This window comes from Peromyscus eremicus, chromosome 4 (assembly GCF_949786415.1).
Source record: "Peromyscus eremicus chromosome 4, PerEre_H2_v1, whole genome shotgun sequence".
NCBI lineage: Eukaryota > Metazoa > Chordata > Mammalia > Rodentia > Cricetidae > Peromyscus > Peromyscus eremicus.
This window is the reverse complement of record NC_081419.1, coordinates 15,818,506-15,834,657: the sequence shown is the minus strand read 5'-3', so window position 1 is coordinate 15,834,657 and position 16,152 is coordinate 15,818,506. Positions and strand designations below refer to the sequence as shown.

Sequence of the window (16,152 nt, the reverse complement as noted above, 5' to 3'; positions counted from 1 at the left end):
CTCAAAAAACAGGGAGCTGTTAAATACCATCAGGCTTGTTCAGAAACTTAGCTTTAAAAATGAGCAGGCCAGGTGCAGTGGCACATGCCTATAATCCTAGCACTTGGGAGACAGAGGCAGGAGAATCTCTGTGAGTTTGAGGCTAGCTTGCTGTCTACATATTGAGTTCCAGGCCAGTCAGGGCTATGCTGTAAGATCCAATTTAAAGGAAAAAAAAAAAATGAGTATGGCGGTGCCTGTAATCCTAACATTGGAGAGGCCCTGTGTGCTTTAGGTTGTAATGATTTGTCTCCCTGGAGCCCTGGGGCTTCTAATCTGACCTCAAGCCTGAGCCTTCCTTGCTTCAGAACTTCTAGTGGCCAGACAGGCACTCAGTAAAGAGCACTTATTAGATGGAGGAAAAGCCACTTGTGTTTGAGAGACACACGGGTACAGTGGCAACAGTAACTTTCATTCAAGTTTTCAGAGTCTCACTGTTGGCACTGTTTACAGAGACAGCCATCCTTATGCAGTGTCCATACCAACAATAACATGCACAGAAGCACTCCGCAGCCTGCCCTTAAGGGCCCTGGAGGGACTCTACCGAAAGAGCCGGTATGTCCTGGGCAGGCGCCCATCTCTGCTAGACAGCGCTGCCTGGACATGCTCATAGGTGGGGAGGTCAGTCAAATCACCCAGGGCGGCCACAGCAGGCTTCCCACGGAGCATCTTGGAAGCAACCCTCTTGATATCTTCTGGCTTTACATTGCCTACAACAGAGAGCAAGAGGCGGTGAGGAAGAGAAGAGCCTCCATCTCCATCTCAGGCTGTGTGTGCATGCCACAAAGGCAGGCTGAGAAGCCCTGATCTACATCATCTCCACCACTGGGGATGGAGGTGGGGGCTGCTGAGAGACTGGACTGACCAAGGGTGAGTCAGGGCAAAGTCAGGGTAAGTTTCCATTAGGTGAGGAACTACAGTGCCTTAAAACTATTTCCACGCTGTGTGGAATGGTGTGCACCTGTAATCCCAGCATTTAGGAGGGAGAGGCAGGAGGATCAGGACCAACACCAGCCTGGGCTACATAAGACCCTGTCTCAAATCCCCTAAGCAGCAGCAGCAGCAGCAGCAAAAACTATTTTTAAACACAAGGGCAGCCACGTAGGGTGATGCACACTCAGAAGGCCGAGCCGGAAGATCTAGAGTTTGAGGTCAATGTGAGCTGTGAGTCTGTGAGACTTAAATAATCCAACAAAGAGGGCATAGTTACCCCATCAGGAATCTCATGTTTAGACAGTGGGCTGTCAAAAGTCTACTTTATTTTCCAGTCTAAAGAAAAAAATCCAGACTACTCCCTCAGTGCTACACCTTCATGGCAGCCATGCACACACAGCTCAGCCTTCAGAAGGGGTCCCAGCAATCCATCCTCTAGAACCACAACCAGGTCAGCTCATTTTCTAGAGAAATTGAGGGCAGGACAAGCACCTGTCCCAGACCTGCAGGATTCCAAGCCCAGGCAGATGGTTAGGGTGTCTTCTGAAGGACAGGTGACAGTAGCCAAGCTGCCCCCACCTACAGTTCTGTACCAAGCTTCACACTCAATTTCCAGAAAATTACAGGCAAATTAAACACAAGCTATGAAACACACTGCCTGAACCAGAGGGCAGAGTCTGCAATGCAGTGTCCAAACCCAGTGACACCGCTCCACCACTAGGACCACCTAGTCCCCAGGGCCAAGGAGCCTAGCCTGGTACAGGATGGAGCTGAGAACAGAGTCTGAGTTCTACCCTGGTCTTCCCTGCCAGACTGTTGGGGAAAGCAGAACTTGTGGTGTAGCAGACAACAGACCCATCTGTCTGTCTGCTCCAGGACAGTCTCAAATAGCCCAACCCAGGCCTCTTTTTTTTTTTGGTTTTTCGAGACAGGGTTTCTCTGTGTAGCTTTGCGCCTTTCCTGGAACTCACTTGGTAGCCCAGGCTGGCCTCAAACTCACAGAGATCCGCCTGGCTCTGCCTCCCGAGTGCTGGGATTAAAGGCGTGCGCCACCACCGCCCGACCCAACCCAGGCTTTTGTGTGTACTCACGAATGAGCGTGCATAGCTCGTGGGGCAGCTTTCTTGAATGTGTAGCCAACACCTGCCTCCCCACATCCTCGAAGATCACAGGCCTGGACTCCAGGTTCATCATGAGCATGGACATCAGCTGTGTCTTGGCCCGCTCTAGCTCCACCTGAGAGTCAAACACCACCAGTCACTTATAGCTGGCTCAAGCTGGCAGAGGGGCTGACCTGAACATGTCCCAGTAAAAAGGCCTCCATGAGCCCAAAGATGAGCAGAGTGGAGATGCTGTTCCCCGTCTGGTTTCCAGTCTGGTACACCTCCTGGGCATGGGAGGAATTGCACTAGAAAGGCCTTCATCACACCCGAGACAGACCCATGCCTAATCTCTACTGCCTGTTTGAATCACAGGAAAGCAATATGCATCAGGAAGCCACACTTGGCTACACAGGAAAACAGAGGATGTTGATGAAACAAAGACTCTGGCGGCTCAGAGTCCTGAGCACAGGACTCAGACAGCAGAATCAACAGCTGAGCCTCTGACCAGGTGTGGACTTCAAATATGGCACCAAAGAATCAGGACCACCAGGGGAAGATCAAGCTGGGTATGTCAGCACTCACCTGTAAGGCCAGCATTCAGGAAGAGGTGGGGCAGGAGGACTCCAAGTTTGAGGTCAGCCTCGCTCTCTTATGAATTTATCTTAAAATAAGTTACTTGTCACTTGTACAATTTCAGGCAAATAATTAATACTGTAAAATTTATCTTAAATAGATTGACACAAGTGGAAAGCACTTTATCAAGTTATTAGTAGAAATACAGAGCATTAATTTTGGCTGTGCTGGGGGTGGAACCGAGGGCCTTGAGCATACCTAGCAAGCTCTCTACCACTCAGCCATACCCCCAGACTTTGGTTTGTTTTATACATTAGCTTAGGCTGGCCTTGAACTTATGACCGCCTGCCTCCACTTCCTGAGAGCTGGAATCACAGGCATGCATTATGCATTACCTTGCCTTGCCACCGCGCTTTTAATTTTTAAGCACATTTTAATTTTTTCAACAATGCTACCTTTTTTCCTTAAAAAGACAGTATGTGGCATGTGATCACTGAAGGAAACATGCACTATGGAGAAAGAAGGAAAGGCAAAATACATCCTCCACCATATCCACTGCACCAGTGCTGTGCCAACCTGTAACTAACACATGTAAAATCACCTTGCTTTTATGAGCTCTGGCCCAGGAAGTGACAAAACTTCCAAATATTAAGATACCAAAAACCTAAAGTCAGGCATGGTGGCCACACCTTTAATCCCAGCCCTCGGGAGGCATGGGCAAGCGGATCTCTGAGTTCGAGGCCAACCTGGACTACAGAGTTCCAGGACAGCCAGGGCTGCACAAAGAAATCCCATCTTGAAGAAGAAAAAAACAACAAAAAACTTGGGTTCCAACGTAAAATGGAGCCAAAGAAAGGTCTAGAAAAGACCCCACATTATTGCTCATCTTGTATAATGTTGCATTAACTCATGGTCATTCTATAAGAACCACTGAGAGGGACAGACTGTCCTTGGGGTAGCACTGGGGAGGCTCCACAGGAGAACGGCTCAGCCTGTGGCTCCTTCAGGTGTGTGACTTAGGTGGATCAGAGTGCAAGGGATGCTCCAGGCCTTACCAAATCTACTGTTCTGCCCATCAAGATAAACTCCTTGGTGATGATTTCCACCATTTCTCGAACCTATAAAGGAGCATGAGATAAGGGTGTGAGCTGAAGCACTGGCCTGCTGACTTCAAGAATACCCCTGCCAGGATCCGCAGAGCTGTGGTACTGCTTTGGAGTGTATGTGGAGAAGTGAGGGCTGAGGGCTGTATAGACACAGTGCTGCCTTTACCTGTCTTGGGTCTGCACTGGCATGAATGCATAGGAGGCCCGTGTCTTCATAGCTGTGGTGGTAGGAGGTTGCATTGTACATCCAGTGGTGCCTGTGAGGGGATATATTGTCTGTGTAAAGGGACAGGATGGCTGGAAGGTGTCAGCACAGTCCATGCACACAGCAGTGCAGGGACAGCAGCAGTAGCCCAGCAATACCCACCGATTGAGCACGTTGAGGTAGAGCCTAGAGAACATGCCTTTGCCAGGCCCTCCAGCTGAGAAGGAACCCCCTCCTCCCATCATCATATTCAGCACAGCAAAGGGGATGAAGTCCTCCTCCTATGGAATGCAGAGGGACAACAGTCGGCCACAGTGCCTTGGCCCTACTGATGCACCCGACCTATACTGGGACTTACCAGGAAGGAACAGCTCTCTAGTCCCACCATGATGTGTGTGAGCTCAGGAATTGGGGTTGGGCCAAGGCTGACATTGGACATGTCTCTCTCCACCTGTAACCAACCAGACGTGTCAGCAAGACCGGTAAACTGCCACTAAGCAAACAGCCACACTCAACCAGACACCAGGTGACCTCAGCCCTGTCAATTCTTGCCTTAAACAAGTGACATCCTCATACTGTCACAGCGCTGGACTGTACACTAAGGGGAAAGCACACGCACATCCATTAAAGCACATACCCAGAGGATATGTGGCACAAGCCCTGAGAGTCTTCCTGCTGAGTTACCTTGATGATTCCCCCAGTGTACTGTGCCACTGATCTGTCAACATCCACAGCCCCAGTAGCTCCCCAGGCAGGCTGAGCTCCCAGGAGGTACTTTCTGGCACATTCCACCAGGTGCTCATGCTCCACTCCCACTCCAGCAAGCACCATACGGTCCGGGGTGTAGTAGTTCTTCAGGTAGGAATGCAGCACTTCTCTATCAATCTTTGCTATGTTTTCTGCAGGGCAAAACCGGTGCAGGCCCACTGTGTTCTCCCTAAAAGCAGCCTGAGGCAGACAGAAGGGGAATAAACAAAGTGAGAAAGAAAACAACAGATCCCAAGGCAAGACTCCCCAACATGGTCTATAGCCACAACTGTGACAAAAAGGCTGGGCATTATCTATGGTCTGGCTCTGTTTGTTTGAGAGGTGGCACATGCCTATCTTAGCACTCAGGCAACTGAGGCAGGGAGATTACGAGTTCAAGACCAAACCTGAACAGTATAGCAACTGTCTCAAAAAACAACTAAGAAGCTAGGCCTGTCTGTAAGCCCCGCCACCTGCAAGGCCAACAGCAGGGAGAAGCACACGTGGGCTCCTATTTTACTTCATGAATCATCTCGGTGAGCAGTGGCTCTGGATCAGGTCTCATGTTCAGGTCCTCAAGTTCAAACTGGACAGCCATCCTTGTCATCTCAATTTCTTCATCTGCAAGAATCCAAACGGGTTTGGTCTGAACGAACAAGGTGGAAGGCAGCAGCACTACACCTGAGCAGCTCGGCCTGGCAGGTGATGTCATCACCTTCTAGGGAAAGCCTTAGAGCACCTGTGTATGAAAGGGAGCATGCCAGATGACTATTAGGGACCCCGGCCTCTTGTTGTGCTCTGTTCTGCAGCCCCTTGGACCTGCTCCAAGCTCAGCTGCCTCATCTGCTGTCTGTTCCAAAACACACCTGTGACGACACAAGGTGGGTGTGATGGCACTTAGGACACAGACACCAACTGAGTCAGGGGTCTATTCCTCAGCCGGAGATATGAGGCCAGGCTGCTCTGTAAAGGGCAGCTGGAGGGAACCGGTTCCCTCCAGGATCCTCCTAACAGGAATCTCCAAGTCCTGCTATTTGCAAGGCCAGAGAATAATGGAGACCATGCAAGGGAAACTTCTGTAGGCATAGATGACACTGGGTGTTTACACACAGGATAAAAGGCATTTCTCAAACAGAATTTCAATAAACCCTTTAACTTTTCAGAGAGATGTATGAAAGTACTAAGCATTTGTACAACCTGTTTAAACACTGGCGCCACCTCCAATGACTGACACGTGAGTATCTAGCTCCAACAGTGCCCTCCCTCAGTTACAGCCCTTCCAAAGCCCCCCTAAGAACCCAGCCACAGAGCCACACCTGTCAGGCAGGGGTGCAGAACCACGTCAGCCAGCAGGCCCACCACAGTGTCCAAGCCTTTGCTGTCAGCAGACACAGCATACATGGTGGTGTCTCTAGATGGAAATAAGGCACAATGGCAGGTTTACACCAGAGGCGCCACAAATGTCCACAGTGAGGCTTTCCACAGATAATGTGGAACCAGACAGAGTTGGTTCTCCCTCTCTCCAGGCTTCCCCAGCTGGTCCAGATGAAGACTGGCTTCACGTGGAAACAAGCCCAGCTTCAGACAACTGTCAGGGGCCTGCTGTCTAGCTTAGCATTCCTCATAGGTCAAGGCCTGGGCAATTACAAGTTCACAGGATGGCAGGGAAGAAACAAGCACGGCATGCTTTGTATCCTCAGCACTCCATCAGGCCTGCTGGTTAATCTCTGCAGCCTCTCTGATTCGAGGGACTCCAAGAGATAGATAAGACCAAGAACAAAGAGACTAGTTCCACATGGACACACACCTTGAGGTCTGGCAGTCACAGATACCACCATGCTTCTCCAGCGTAAGCAGAATTTCATCTTTGCTGTCAAATCGAGCAGTAGACTACAAAAATAAGAAAACTTAAGTAAGCAATCCAAAACCCAAGAAATAGCAAGAAAAGTTTACTTTTACTTTTAAACACACAAAATTATCTCCTATGTCTTTTACGATTTAGCATCAACTTCACAACTGAATCATTAACAATACAAGTTCTAAAAAGAGAAAAACTGAAAAGTCATAAAAATTACACTGACCGAAAATGCCAATTTTTCCAAAAAATGAGCAATTCCACTGAGATATTTTGCTTCATATCGTGATCCTGAATTAATAAGAACTGGTAAGAAGAAGAAAATTGACAGGTTATGTCAGATATTTAAAACATATTTAGTCAACAGAAAGCTTTCAAGGCCATGGTTGTATCTTGACCAGTCATCATCACACGGGGACAATGAACACATCTTTTTTATCCTTGGTGACAGTCTTACAGACACACACAAGTTAATGTTTATGGAATCCTATCCTATACACAATGGAAACTTCTAGAATTACAGAAAAGTAAAATGGGGGAGGGGCATGCCTTACATACCACCTCCAAATATGGCCATTGTTCACATCTTGGGTAAGTTTTCAAGATTAACAAGCTTCCCCTGTGAGTAATCTACGATGGACACAGTAATTACAGCTGTCAAACCGGAGAGCCCACCTCAACATGCCGATAGAACTTACTTCCTACGGTACAGAATTGTCCAAACTTATTTTGAGATACCACACGAAGCCCATTGTCCAGCGTAGTAACTTTGGTTTCAAACTTTTCCTGTCCATCAACTGTAGCGAAGACAGGCTTGGGCACTCCGGGTAAGGGAGAAGAGAGGGGGATGTTGGGATATGTGGCGCCACTGCTGAACCGTCTGTGTGCAGGAGGTCCAAGCCTACAACAGAGCAACCAGCCAGTTACATGCACCAGTGGTGACCACGCACGTGCACATGTGAGTGCATGAGAAGTCAACAGGGAAGTCTTCAGGAGAATTTACTCCATGGGCCTCGACAGAATGTGTAAGAGCCATGGAGATCCAGGTTCTGCCATAGGACCTCAGGCAAGCTGGTTCAAATCTTTGGGTCCTTTTTAACAGAAAAATAATTATAGATATCTGGTGTCCAAGGAGGTCAGAAGAGGGCGCTGGATCCCCTAGAAGTGGAGTTATGAATGCTGTTAGCCATCATGTGGGTGCTGGTAACCAAACCCAGAGGAAGCAATCGGTACTTTCTCTTAACCGCTGATCCATCTCTCCAGCCCCAGGTCTTTGGGTTTTCACTGCCCATTCAGGACAGCAGTCTGTGTGAAAAACCATTCCCCGCATGTAAGACCCTGGGCCAGCCCTGCCCCTCAGGAACTCTTGCCCTTGGGTCTAGAAGACCCCAGCCGGCTGACTCTACCAACCCCTCCAAACAACTTCCAGTCCTGGGGCTCGTTCTCCAGGCCCAACGCGCCTGCGCTCTGCCCCAGGGTTTATTCTCTTCCAGTTATATAGGGTGCCTGGTCCCCCCAGTCCCCACTTCTTCCCGACCGGTCGCGCCTCGACTTACCTGGGCCGCGCGCACCGAGCCGCAGAGCCCCGAAGCAACCGCGCGGCCGCCCACACCGCCGTCGCCATCGCGCCGCCGCGCTTCTGCGGTCACTTCCGCTTCCGGCCCCGCCCCGCGGCGTTCGGCGCTGGCTTCCGGCCGGCCGTGCCGGATCGGGCATAGGCTGGCAGCGGCTCGGTGGGCCATGGGGTCGCGGCCGGGCTAGGGCGCGGCGATGTCAGGCTACGCGCGGCGTCCGGGCGCGCCCCCACTATCGAGGACGCGGAGCCTCGTGGTTCCCGACGGTGAGCAGCACGCGACTGGGGCCAGGCCGGGTCGGGGGGCGCGGGCGGAGGCGACCCGCGGTGAAGCCGCTCTTGTTGTCGCTTACAGCTCCTGCGTTCTATGAGCGCCGGTCTTGTCTCCCCCAGCTAGACTGTGAGCGCCCCCATGGCGGGGATCTGCACCCCCACCTCTTCGGCTTTCGGCCGACGTTTATGTGCTATGTGCCCAGCCCGGTGCTGGCTTCGGTAGGAGACACAGGTGAGAGTCGGGGCGCCGGCCGCAGTGCGGAGCTGGACCGCGCGGGGAGCCCTCCCCACAGCCCGCCCGCCCGCCCCAAGGCAGGAAGGTCAGTGCCCGGTGGAGCTTGGAGACCACTTCAGCCCACCGGATTGGGAGAGGCCAGGGGCTGGACCTAGTGGGTCTGCGTTCATCGGCACCTGCGCCTTGAGGGCGCAGGAGTGTATAGTTTACTGCGCCCAGCTTCAGGAGACATCCTTTTAGTCCCAGACCAGGGCCAGTCAATGGGAGTCAGGCGGTCTGCGGTCTTCACCTCCCTGGACAAATGCTGCAGTCATAAGGCTTGCTGTGATTACGGTGAGCTGATAATGTCTCTTTGCAGATTTTGGCTATGGAAAGGGGAAATGTACTAAGCAAGGTCCATCGGGAGCCCATGAGACGCGCTTTGGAGGTAGAGTAGCTCAGTGATTCTTTTTGTCCTCTTCCTCAGAAACGGTGCCAGGCATGGTCTGGCCATGGACAGTCAGTGACAGGGTTTAATGGGTGTACCTGGAGCCCAAAAGATCAGTGGAGATAGAAGTCCAAGGATTGGAGACTGGGTGTGAGGGCAAGATAACCTAAGGTGTCAAGAGGTGCCTGGGAGGTGGAGAATATCATCAAAGGGCCCTGTAGAGTCAGCAGGACACAAGTCACAGGAGCCTACTTGACTCAGGCTGGCACCTGGAAGAGACCCACATAAGTAACTGGAGTGTGGTAGGTGTGGAGAAAGGCAGAGGCTGGTCAACAAGGGTATCTGGAGAAAAAGTCAGAGGAAGGGATGACATGGAGTAGTTCTGGGCACTGTGGCATCTCAGAAGCTTTGAAGCACCTACAGGGGTATCCTTTAGCCCACACTGAGTGTGTGGAGCAAAGTCAGCCTTAGCCATCTGGAAGATTCACTGGAGAGCTTCAGTGGTAGACCAGTTGCCTGAATGTGTGTGTGTGGGGACCCTGGATTTGATCTTTGGCACAGCATTTTTTTTTAAGGTGGTAAGGGATATCTGGGGGAGGCCAAGGGGTGAGAGCAAGCCAAAGCAGGCCTGTTCCACTCTCTTTGGGCAGCTTTCCTGTTCTGTAGCATTCTTTGAGTCACAGTTGAGATGTGATGGAGACACAAGATGTGGTTGGAGCCTTTAACAGTCTTTGTGGTGTCCATTATTTCAGGTGACAAACTTGAAGACCTTGAAGAAGCCAATCCGTTTTCCTTCAAAGAGTTTCTGAAAACCAAGAACCTCAGCCTATCAAAAGAAGACACGACCAACAGTCGAATTTACCCGAAGGTACATCTGGGAAGCTGTCGGTGGTTGCCTTTGACGACATCTCTTCTAACTTACAGCTTTGGAGACAGACATTTGAGTGTGGGGAGCAAAGCAGGACAGCTGTAGCTGCTGATGGAGAAACTGGGTGGAGCAGCTGCCTGGCCCCTTTGGTAGATGAGATAGGCCTGCTTTGTGCAAGCTGAGCATAAAGAAGGCTGAGCATTGGCTTGCAAGTCGAAATGTTTATCTCCACTGTTTTTAGGAAGCCTCGAGGCACCCACTGGGACTAGACCACAGCTCCCCTGCCTCCCAGCCCGTGGGGTATGGCCTGGAATATCAGCAGCCGTTTTTTGAAGACCCAACAAGAGCCAGGAACCTGGATGATGATGAGGAAGAAGATGGATGGAATGAAGCCTACCTGCCATCTGCTGTGGAGCAGACTCATTCCTCTAGGGCCACAGAGAATTCATCGCCCTGTGGCACCTACCTTTCCTTTTTTTCCAACGCATCGGAGCTGGCAGGTCCTGAGTCTTTGCCCCCATGGACGCTGAGTGACACTGACTCAAGGGTCTCCCCAGCATCCCCAGCGGGGAGTCCTAACACAGACTTTGCAGCTCACGGGGAGTCCCTGGGAGACAGACACCTTCGGACGCTGCAGATAAGTTACGAAGCAGTAAGTGACGGCTGTGGGACACTGAACACAGCCGAGCAATGTCCTGGAGAAAAGCTGCAGTCATCCACTTCCTGGGTGGCCTGGGCTTAATGCCAAACACATTATTCATGTAATATTCTGCTGTAGAATTTCCCTAGAGAGGGGCCTAGAGATATAGCTCAGTAGTAGCATTTTTCCTAGCACTTGGGAGGGCCCGGGTCCTGAAAAATAAGAAAGAAAATGGAATTTCTCCATGGGGAACTCTCCCCTTGGGTGGTTTTGGTTGTGCTGTTAGTATAGCAGGCTGGGAAGTACTGTGGTGACCTCAGAGGCAGGCAGGCATGAGCTAGAATAAAGAAATGGTCTGTTGGAAGTGTTGGCCTGAGGACATCCTGCTGAATGTCCTACATGAAGGTTTTAAAACCAGTCACCTAGAAACATTCGAGTCTGTTGCCACAGTCATCTTCTCTATAAGGGTGAAGGGTGAGGTATTTAAGTTCTGGAGCTGGGTACATAGTACACAGCTGTCGTTCTAGCGCTTGGAAAGTGAAGGTTCAAGGCTACCCTTTGCTATATAGAAACAAGTTAGAGGGCAACCTGGTTACAGGAGATGCTGCCTCAGAAAGATATTTCATAAGCAAATGGGATGTGTCTCCACACTTCAGCCCTGCATCAAATGCAAGGTTCTACCTCCAGACCGACCAAAGAAAATATTCCAGAACAGAAGTGTGTTCCACAGTAGTGTGGGTGTCTAATGAGGGGTTTTGTTTTGTTTTGTTTTTCTCTACAGCTGAAAGATGAAAATTCTAAGCTCAGAAGAAAGCTAAATGAGGTTCAGAGCTTCTCTGAAACTCAAACAGAAATGTATGTAAACTTGTAGTTAGGCATCACCTTACAAACCTTCTCTACCATTCAGAGAACCTGGTTCCAAGGGATGAGGTACCTAGCTGCTTGTCATCCATAAACCTTAAAGCAGCAAACACACTTTTTGTGTTCTGTTTTAATCTTCTTAAGCAACAGACACAAGCCAGCTGAACTTTGTCTTGGTTGGCAGAGCTTGAGAAAATGGTTATCTGTACCTTCCACTGGGAGCATGGAACAGCAATGGCTGGAGGTCCTTGCCGCCTTGTGGCTGCCTGGGGGCACCTGCTCCATCCAGGGGCTCTAGTGGGTTGGTTTCTCCAGTTAATCAGGCTGAAGTGCTATTGGAAGCATCCTTGCCAGTGGCCTGGAGAACTCAGTTCAGTGTTTCCTTTACTGAGGGTGAGGACGCTTGAGCGAAAGTTGGAAGCGAAGATGATCAAGGAGGAGAGTGACTTCCATGACCTGGAGTCGGTGGTCCAGCAAGTGGAACAGAATCTCGAACTGATGACCGTACGGAGGGGCTCTGCTCTGGGGTAGTGGGCAGGGGACAAGAAGCTGCTGAGACAGGGCACTTGCTGCTGTTGCTAGAGTCCACAGCTGGACCTTGAGTCTCTCACCATGCTAAGTATGTGTTCTGTGGTAGGCCAGCATACCCTGATACTGTAAACAGGTTGTGTCTTGGGGTGGGTGGTCCCCAGTGCTGTTGGTGAGCAGAGGCAGAGCCCAGGTCCTAAGGGATGGGTATCCATGGGCAGAGTAACCAGGAAGGGAGGTTATATAGTTGATTGCTATCTGTGGAGCTAAGTGTCCTGTACTGACATATGACATAGCCTTATTGATATGTATTGTGTTTATTTTGGGGGGCCACAGAAACGGGCTGTGAAAGCAGAAAATCATGTCATGAAGCTGAAACAGGAAATAAATTTGCTCCAGGTAAGTAGAGAGAAGGGTTTAACTGTTTGTTTTTTCCTTTGTAAAGTCCCATAGATGTGAGTTCAGAGAAACAAATTGTGAGCCAGGCATAGTGATGTTTGCTTATAATCCCAGCATTCGCCGGGCGGTGGTGGCGCACGCCTTTAATCCCAGCACTCGGGAGGCAGAGCCAGGCGGATCTCTGTGAGTTCGAGGCCAACCTGGGCTACCAAGTGAGTTCCAGGAAAGGCGCAAAGCTACACAGAGAAACCCTGTCTCGAAAAACCAAAAAAAAAAAAAAACAAAAAACAAAAAAAAAAAAAAAAATAATCCCAGCATTCAGCAGGCTGAGGCAAAAGAATAGTCATAAGTTTAAGGCCAGCCTGAGTCTATAGGGCAAGAAGCACCTGTTGTGAGTCGATCAGGGCCGGGCTCAGCCCCGTGTGCAAGTCTGTGCCTCTTCAGAAGGATGCAGTGGTTTTCCTCTGGAGTGCCTTGTAACATTGACTTCTCACCCTCTTTCTAGGCACAGCTGTCCAACTTCAAGCGAGAGAATGAAGCCCTGCGGTCAGGCCAGGGTGCCAGCCTTACAGTGGTGAAGCAAAACACCGATGTGGCCTTGCAGAACCTCCATGTTGTCATGAACAGTGCACATGCGTCCATAAAGTAAGTCCCTGGATGGCCTGGCTGTCAGATGTTCTAGCTCTACAGTCTGACTAGACCAGGAGGAGAAGTGTGCTAAGTGGTCTGGCTAACCTGCTAGCTTACACTATAGGCAGTCAATCAGGGTTAGTCTTTTGGTTTTGAGACAGGGTCTCACCATGTAGCTTCTGACTGGCCTAGAACTATGTAGACCTGGCTGGTCTTGAACTTACAGAGATCTGTCTGCCTCTGCTTTAGAGTGCTAGGATTACAGGCATGCACCACCATGCCTGGCTTGTTTTTGAGATTATTTTGAGACAGAGTCTCACTATGTAGCCCTGGCTGCTCTGGAACTATGTGTAGACCATGCTGGCCTCAGACTAACAGAGATCCCCTGCTTCTTTTTCTCAAGTTCTGAGACTAAAGGTACACATTATCAATTTAGGTTTTTGTTTTTGGTTTTGGAGACAGGGTTTCTCTGTGTAGCTTTGTGCCTTTCCTGGAACTCACTCTGTAGCGCAGGCTGGCCTTGAACTCACAGAGATCCGCCTGGCTCTGCCTCCTGAGTGCTGGGATTAAAGGCGTGTACCACCACCGCCTGGCTAGGTTTTTGTTTTTATTTTTATTTATTTTTTATTTATTTTTTTTTTTGGGGTTTTTCGAGACAGGGTTTCTCTGTGTAGCTTTGTACCTTTCGTGGATCTCACTCTGTAGACCAGGCTGGCCTCGAACTCACAAAGATCCGCCTGCCTCTGCCTCCCGAGTGCTGGGATAAAAGGCGTGTGCCACCACCGCCCGGCTAGGTTTTTTTTGTTGTTGTTGTTGTTGTTTGTTTTTATTTATTTATTTTGGTTTTTTGAGACGGTGTAGTTTTGTGCCTTTCCTGGATCTCATTCTGTAGACCAGGCTGGCCTTGAATTGAACTCACAAAGATCCACCTGCCTCCGCCTCCAGTGCTGGGATTAAAGACGTGTGCCACCACTCCCCGGCTAGGTTTTTATTTTTAATTATTATTTTTATTTTGTTTTTTCGAGCCAGTGTTTCTCTGTGTAGCCCTGGCTGACCTGGAACTCTATAAACCAGGCTGACCTCAAGCTCAGAGATCTGCCTGCCTCTGCCTCCTAAGTGCTGAGATTAAACGCGTGGGCCACCATTGCCAGGCAGGATTTTTATTTTTTATTTTGTATACAGTGTTCTGTCTGCATGAATGCTTACAGGCCAGAAGAGGGCACCAGATCTCATTACAGATGGTTGTGAGCCACTTTGTGGTTGCTGGGAATTGAACTCAGGACCTCTGAAAAGCAGCCAATGCTCTTAACCACTGAGCCATCTCTCCAGCAGGATTTTTATTTTTTAAAATTTATTTTTACTGCATGTACCTTTGTGTTTTGCCTGCATGTATGTCTGTGTAAAGGTTTCGGATCCCCTGAAACTGGAATTGCAGGCAGTTATGAGCTGCCTTGTGAGTACTGGGAATTGAACCCCAGAGAACCTTCTTACCTGGGAGATGTGGGTGCATGATACCACCGCTTGACTCCAGCTCCTTTACCTACAGACCCTGCAGCTCTGAATAAAGGGGATGATGTAACTTCCCCCTTATCCAGAAGGCTGTCACAGTGAGCATACTGTCCACTAGTCAGTTGATGATGGTTTAAACACTCCCAAGGCTGCAGCCTGGCACACCTGTCAAAGTGTAGTTATCTGACACATGAAAGCATAGCAGTCCCCCTGGTAGTTCCCCTCAGGGCTAGGAATGTGGCTTGCAGTGACTGCTGCCCACATCATTGAGAGTACTGCACCACTACCTTGGCTTAGGCAAAGAGCAAAATTCAGAATCAGTTTCTACTGAACTTGTCTGGCTTCCAGCCCACCATCTGTACCTGCCTTCCCTGAGATCTACTGCTAGACCCAGGGTAGCTGGCCAGTGCACAAGCACACGGGCCTGAGGACAGCCACACAAAGCCCAGTGGGCCAAACCTTGATTGATCTGAGGAACTTTCTCTGGGCTGGGACCCTTTCCTTCAGGTCTGTCACTGGCTGCTTTTGCACAGCTCGAGTAATGGCCCTGGTATCTGTCTGTTTTCAGGCAGCTGGTGTCTGGAGCAGAGACCCTGAACCTTGTTGCTGAAATCCTCAAGTCCATCGACAGAATCACTGAAGTTAAGGATGAGGCGGACTCTTGAGAACCACTGGCTGCCACCAGTTCCCACCACCTCTGCACCACCATCACCACCATGTCTTCCAGATGTGCCCCTAACTGTGCAGTCTTCACCAAAGCATTTCACGGCCTACACAGTGTTACCAGAGACCACCTGCAGGATGGGCTCCTTTCCACCAGCTGCACCTAACAGTTTACTGCAGGCCTGTGGGGAAAGTCCCACTGTTGATAGACTCACTGATTTACTGGAAGGCATTTTATAAAATCCTGCAATTTTCACAAATCACTAAAGCTGAAAACAGCACTTTTGTAAGAAGCTTCTTCCACTATCCTCTCAAATTCAGCTGTGGGATAAACTCAGTCTCAGCCTCAACTTTGTTAGGCTGAACACTAAGTGAGCCAGTGTGGAAGTGAGCGGCCTGTACAGGGACCTGTGCCTTTTCTCTGTCATTCAGTGCCTCACTAGCTGACGGCTGACGCTGTGGCCTTCCCAGGGTGGCTCCCGTAGTCAGCAAGGCAGCCCCACTCGGTAGATAGTGTCCTCCCACCAGGACCATAGGACCAACCAGAGTCACAGCTATTCCACATTACAGAGCTTTGTGAACTCGCTCGCTGCCTGAGCCCTCCGCTTTGCAGAGCCATTGGGGGCTGTCAGTTTTCATGCACGTTACGTGTCAATGAGCCTTTCGCACAGTGCAGTTCAGACTAAATTTAAAGGACACGTACACCCTGGGGAGTCAACACCAGGTCTCTGGGCTGTCTGACAGATTGTTCAAGGACACGCAAGGCATAATCGGCACCCTGTGATGTGCTGAGGGGTGGGGGTTTGGGGACCATTTCCCTATAGATTTTTTTAAATTTTCCTTTTCCCCTCCTGTTCAGATCGACAGCTTCCTTGTCTAAATAAATCCTGAAGATCATTTGTCCTGCCTTGTCATTCTGGCTTAGTCAAGGGATTCATGCTGGAGAACCAGCCCTGCTCATTTAATCTCAAGGTCTGCATCCCCA

At 50.0% G+C, this 16,152-nt stretch overlaps 2 protein-coding genes across 7 annotated transcripts; one reads left to right on the top strand and one right to left on the bottom strand.

Annotated features, from left to right (window-relative positions):
• Nucleotides 1-430: 430 nt before the first annotated feature.
• Nucleotides 431-8,241, bottom strand: Pmpca (peptidase, mitochondrial processing subunit alpha). 2 transcript variants are annotated; one of them, XM_059260336.1, is made up of 13 exons: nt 8,118-8,241; nt 7,260-7,462; nt 6,788-6,867; nt 6,514-6,596; nt 6,023-6,117; nt 5,227-5,327; nt 4,644-4,907; nt 4,318-4,410; nt 4,122-4,240; nt 3,921-4,011; nt 3,704-3,766; nt 2,064-2,208; nt 431-749 (listed from the first exon to the last, which is right to left on the bottom strand). In XM_059260336.1, the coding sequence occupies exons 1-13, from the start codon at nt 8,183-8,185 to the stop codon at nt 580-582; spliced, it is 1,575 nt and encodes a 524-aa protein (XP_059116319.1). In that variant the 5' UTR covers nt 8,186-8,241; the 3' UTR covers nt 431-579. The 2 variants fall into 2 exon arrangements, with proteins under 2 accessions (XP_059116319.1, XP_059116320.1); XM_059260337.1 differs by lacking the exons at nt 7,260-7,462; nt 8,118-8,241 and having other exon boundaries at nt 6,023-6,115; nt 6,788-6,843.
• Entr1 (endosome associated trafficking regulator 1) lies at nt 8,227-16,064 on the top strand. 5 transcript variants are annotated; one of them, XM_059260339.1, is made up of 10 exons: nt 8,227-8,401; nt 8,490-8,639; nt 9,001-9,069; nt 9,822-9,937; nt 10,179-10,589; nt 11,359-11,432; nt 11,831-11,942; nt 12,303-12,365; nt 12,871-13,010; nt 15,073-16,064. In XM_059260339.1, the coding sequence occupies exons 1-10, from the start codon at nt 8,332-8,334 to the stop codon at nt 15,167-15,169; spliced, it is 1,302 nt and encodes a 433-aa protein (XP_059116322.1). In that variant the 5' UTR covers nt 8,227-8,331; the 3' UTR covers nt 15,170-16,064. The 5 variants fall into 5 exon arrangements, with proteins under 5 accessions (XP_059116322.1, XP_059116321.1, XP_059116324.1 ...); XM_059260338.1 differs by lacking the exon at nt 9,001-9,069 and adding an exon at nt 8,883-8,975; XM_059260341.1 differs by lacking the exon at nt 8,490-8,639 and having other exon boundaries at nt 8,228-8,401.
• The last annotated feature ends 88 nt before the right edge of the window (nt 16,065-16,152 follow it).

What these genes read in the sequence shown, in the direction of transcription:
- Pmpca (XM_059260336.1), bottom strand. Translation starts at nt 8,185, where the DNA reads ATGGCGACGGCGGTGTGGGCGGCCGCGCGGTTGCTTCGGGGCTCTGCG. An exon ending in TGTGACTGCCAGACCTCAAG is followed by an intron (nt 6,118 to 6,513) that starts GTGTGTGTCCAT and finishes ATTTCCATCTAG; the next exon opens with AGACACCACCATGTATGCTG. An exon ending in TACCTCAACGTGCTCAATCG is followed by an intron (nt 4,012 to 4,121) that starts GTGGGTATTGCT and finishes ATCCCCTCACAG; the next exon opens with GCACCACTGGATGTACAATG.
- Entr1 (XM_059260338.1), top strand. Translation starts at nt 8,332, where the DNA reads ATGTCAGGCTACGCGCGGCGTCCGGGCGCGCCCCCACTATCGAGGACG. An exon ending in GGCTTCGGTAGGAGACACAG is followed by an intron (nt 8,640 to 8,882) that starts GTGAGAGTCGGG and finishes ACATCCTTTTAG; the next exon opens with TCCCAGACCAGGGCCAGTCA. An exon ending in AGAATCTCGAACTGATGACC is followed by an intron (nt 11,943 to 12,302) that starts GTACGGAGGGGC and finishes GGGGGGCCACAG; the next exon opens with AAACGGGCTGTGAAAGCAGA.